Below are 3,701 nucleotides of genomic sequence, written 5' to 3' on the forward strand. Positions count from 1 at the left end.
TATGTATATATACAAGGTGGTATCAAAAAGTTCCAGGACTAGTTATGTTTAATAAAAAATAAGTTATTTACCTAAGGTTTAACATCATCTCCTTTGAAATAGTCACCACAGCAATACACTGGTATCAACGTTACTGCCTCTTTTAGAATCTGGCCTGGATGTCATTTTCCATAAGTGATATTTGCTCTGGATCTTGGCAACAATATTAAAACACCAACCTTTGAATGACATTTTCCTCTTGGAGAAGAGATGGCAGTCCATAGGTGCTAAATCTAGTGAATAGGGCAGGTGCAGAAGTGATATCATGTTTTTGGTGAGAAACTCGCAAGTGAAGAGAGCTCGGTGACAAGGTGCATTATCATCCTGAAGAATTCAATTCTTTGCGCTCCACAGATCTGATCATCTTAGCTGAATATCTTTCCCCAAAAACTTCAAAATATTGCTGTAGAACTCTTGATTGACTGTCTGACCCTGAGGAACAAATTCTCAATGCACAATACCACTTTTCAGTACTTTACATAGTGTACTGAATGTTTTTTTGTTTTATTATAGCACTGACATTAATGAGGTCACCAAGTAATTTGCAAGACCCCTCAACTGAGTTGGTACAATATTGAGGGAGATGCCTTTATGTCAGGTGTTGAGAGATTAAAGTATCATAGAGGGACTAGAACAGGTGTCTTGCTAAAGATGGATAGAGAGAATAGTGAGGGTATACCCTCAAGGTACAAGAACATAAGCAAGAGAAAGGGACAGAGGAACAGAAAAGCTGGGTAGGAAGGTTAGTTTGTGAAGGTGTGAAAGGAGGCTGACAGATGGTTAGAGGTGGTGATATAGATGGATGCAGTGAATGCGGTACACAGGTGGAGACATGGTCAATGATGCATATCAATTTGGTGGGGGAATGAAGGAAATTGAGGTGAGTTGGAGAGGAGAAGGTGATAAATGAAAGTAATAGGAAGACGAGAATTTGAAAGATTGGGAGATAAATGGTATATATGTATACATATATATTTGTGGTGGCTGCAACTCGATTTCAAGTAAAGTCACAGTTTCAACATGTGCAACATAGATGTTGTTTTTCATTCCTGTTAGGGACTTACAATCTTTTGTGCATAGATGTAGCAACATTGAGTGCCCCTTGCTGGAGGTGTCAAAGTTTTATTTTGGTGAACCTTCATATGACATTTCAGTCAACTTCCTGATGCACATTCTTTTGCACACTCTCTGTGAGTAGAGATGCCATATAATACATAGTTAACAGCTTCCATGTGTCTGTAGCTGTGTGCATGCACAAGTATGTGTCTGTGAGTGTTTACTTTCTGCATCATCATCATTTAATGTCTATGCTCCATGCTGGCATGGGCTGGATGGTTTCACAGGAACTTCTGATGGGTCCAAGGACTGCATCATACTCCAGAATTTGCTTTAGCATGGTTTCTATAGCTGGATGCCTTTCCTAATGCCAACCGCTTTACAACATGTACTAGTTGCTTTTTTCAGCACTAGTAAGGTCAGCATGCAGCTCACAAAGCTACAATACCTGGGTGGGGGTGGGGGAATTTATGCACAGAGATGAGGGGTTAACATATGAAAGGAGAAGAGGGAGGGGCAAACAAGTTCTAGTACAGGAGCTATTGACTCAGCTTTAGGAGAGAGAGAGTGATAATGGGATTGATCAGTTGGAGCTGCAAGTCCAGATGGCTTGTCAAGGTACAAGGTGAGTAGAAGTGTGTTGGCACAGAGAAGGTAGGTGGGAGTTTGTAAAAGAATATGAGAGAATAATAGATAGGGGGATGGGAGGCTGGTAACTACTGTAAAGATTGGGTAGGATTGAAGGGTGAGTGTAGGGTGTGATGGATGACTAATGATTTGGGGAAGGTAGAGAGATGTAGAAGAGAAGACAAGAGAGAGATAACATGTTTATGCAAGCTACATACAAGGGTGGGGTAAAAAGGCAAGCATAGTGCATGAAAGAAGATTTGGTGGGCCAGTGGTGAAGAGTGAATCATGTGGGTGAGAACAATAATGGATGGAGAATAACTGACAAGTGAAATGGTTCTAGATAGCAAGAAAAAGCAAGTAGGGTGGAGGGTTTGCAATGAGAAAAATGATGGGTGAGGAGGTTGGTTGGAGGGGATTGGATGAGGTGCATGAACAGGCAAGGATCAGTGACAGAAAGAGTATTCAGTTGTAAAACAATGCCTGAATACTACAAGGTGTTGTGCCAACCCACGGTAGCATGTAAGAACAGACCTAAAACAAATCAACATTGTCTTTCTGTTTCTCTTTCTCTCTCTCTCTCCTATTCCCTGTCAGCTATAGGGATTCACTTAAGCCCTTTAGTCTTAGAGGTTGCAAGGTGACTTCACAAGTTGTTGGCACTCCGTCACTTATGATGTCGAGGGTTCCAGTTGATCCGATCAACGGAACAGCCTGCTCATGAAATTAACGTGCAAGTGGCTGAGCACTCCACAGACACGTGTACCTTTAATGTAGTTCTCGGGGATATTCAGCGTGACACAGTGTGACAAGGCTGGCCCTTTGAATTACAGGTACAACAGAAACAGGAAGTAAGAGTGAGAGAAAGTTGTGGTGAAAGAGTACAGCAGGGTTTGCCACCATCCCCTGTCGGAGCCTCGTGGAGCTTTAGGTGTTTTCGCTCAATAAACACTCAGAACGCCCAGTCTAGGAATCGAAACTGCGATCCTATGACTGCGAGTCCGCTGCCCTAACCACTGGGCCATTGCGCCTCCACGACTTCACAAGTACTGTGTCATGAAAAGAAGCACCCAAAACTGTAAAGTGACTGGCATTTGGAGGGACATCTGGCTTTAGAGATGTCAAAAAGTCATAGGGGTATGACACAATTATCATGATGATGGCATGTAGTATCATTGTCATCATGATGGCATGTGGCTTAGTGATTAGGGTATTCAGCTCATGATCATAAGGTCATGAGTTCAATTCCTGGTGGTGTACTGTATCCTTGAGCAAGACATTTCACGTTGCTCCAGTTCACTCAGCTGGCAAAAGTGAGTAGTACCTGTAATTCAAAGAGCCATCCTTATCACATTCTGTGTCATGCTGAATCTCACTGAGAGCTATGTTAAGGGTACATGTATCTGTAGAGTGCTCGGCCACTTGCACATTAATTTCATGAGCAGGCTGTTCCATTGATTGGAGTGCCAATCATTACATATTTGCACACACACACACACACACACACACACACACACACACACACACACACACACACACACACACACATAATGGGTGTATATTATTTGACAGGAGTTATATTTAAGGTTACTAATATGCATTTAATCTAAACTTACAACCAATCAATCATCTGTTAATGTAGACAGTTTCTGTTTACCGTTGGTTAGGATATTGCTAATGAAATGAAAGAAATAACGTTGCTTAATTATGTTTGTCTTCTCCCAATCTATTGCAGGACACTCATCTTGGACAACAGATTCTATTGGCTTCTGGCCGAATCCACAAAAATAAAAGCTATTGTGGGCCGACTGTTTCTCACATGTTGCAAAAGGTAAATTCTTACATATATTTATTCTTTACTGCAGTGGTTCCCAACCTGTGGTCCGCAAACTAAATTCAAAATTTCATCATCATCATCATCATCATCATCATCATTTAACATCCGCTTTCCATGCTAGCATGGGTTGGACGATTTGACT

The 3,701-nt window shown here is 41.6% G+C and overlaps 1 protein-coding gene across 2 annotated transcripts in view; it reads left to right on the forward strand.

Annotated features, from left to right (window-relative positions):
• LOC106867719 (DDB1- and CUL4-associated factor 11) overlaps positions 1 to 3,701 on the forward strand; it is a 43,937-nt gene that overhangs the window by 10,297 nt on the left and 29,939 nt on the right. For both annotated transcript variants that reach the window (XM_014912680.2, XM_014912681.2), the window contains one exon: positions 3,458 to 3,553. In XM_014912680.2, coding sequence (XP_014768166.1) covers positions 3,458 to 3,553 — 96 coding nt within the window. The remainder of the gene's footprint in view (positions 1 to 3,457; positions 3,554 to 3,701) is intronic.

The sequence above is a fragment of the Octopus bimaculoides genome, chromosome 1, assembly GCF_001194135.2.
Source record: "Octopus bimaculoides isolate UCB-OBI-ISO-001 chromosome 1, ASM119413v2, whole genome shotgun sequence".
In the NCBI taxonomy this organism is placed as follows: Eukaryota; Metazoa; Mollusca; class Cephalopoda; order Octopoda; family Octopodidae; genus Octopus; species Octopus bimaculoides.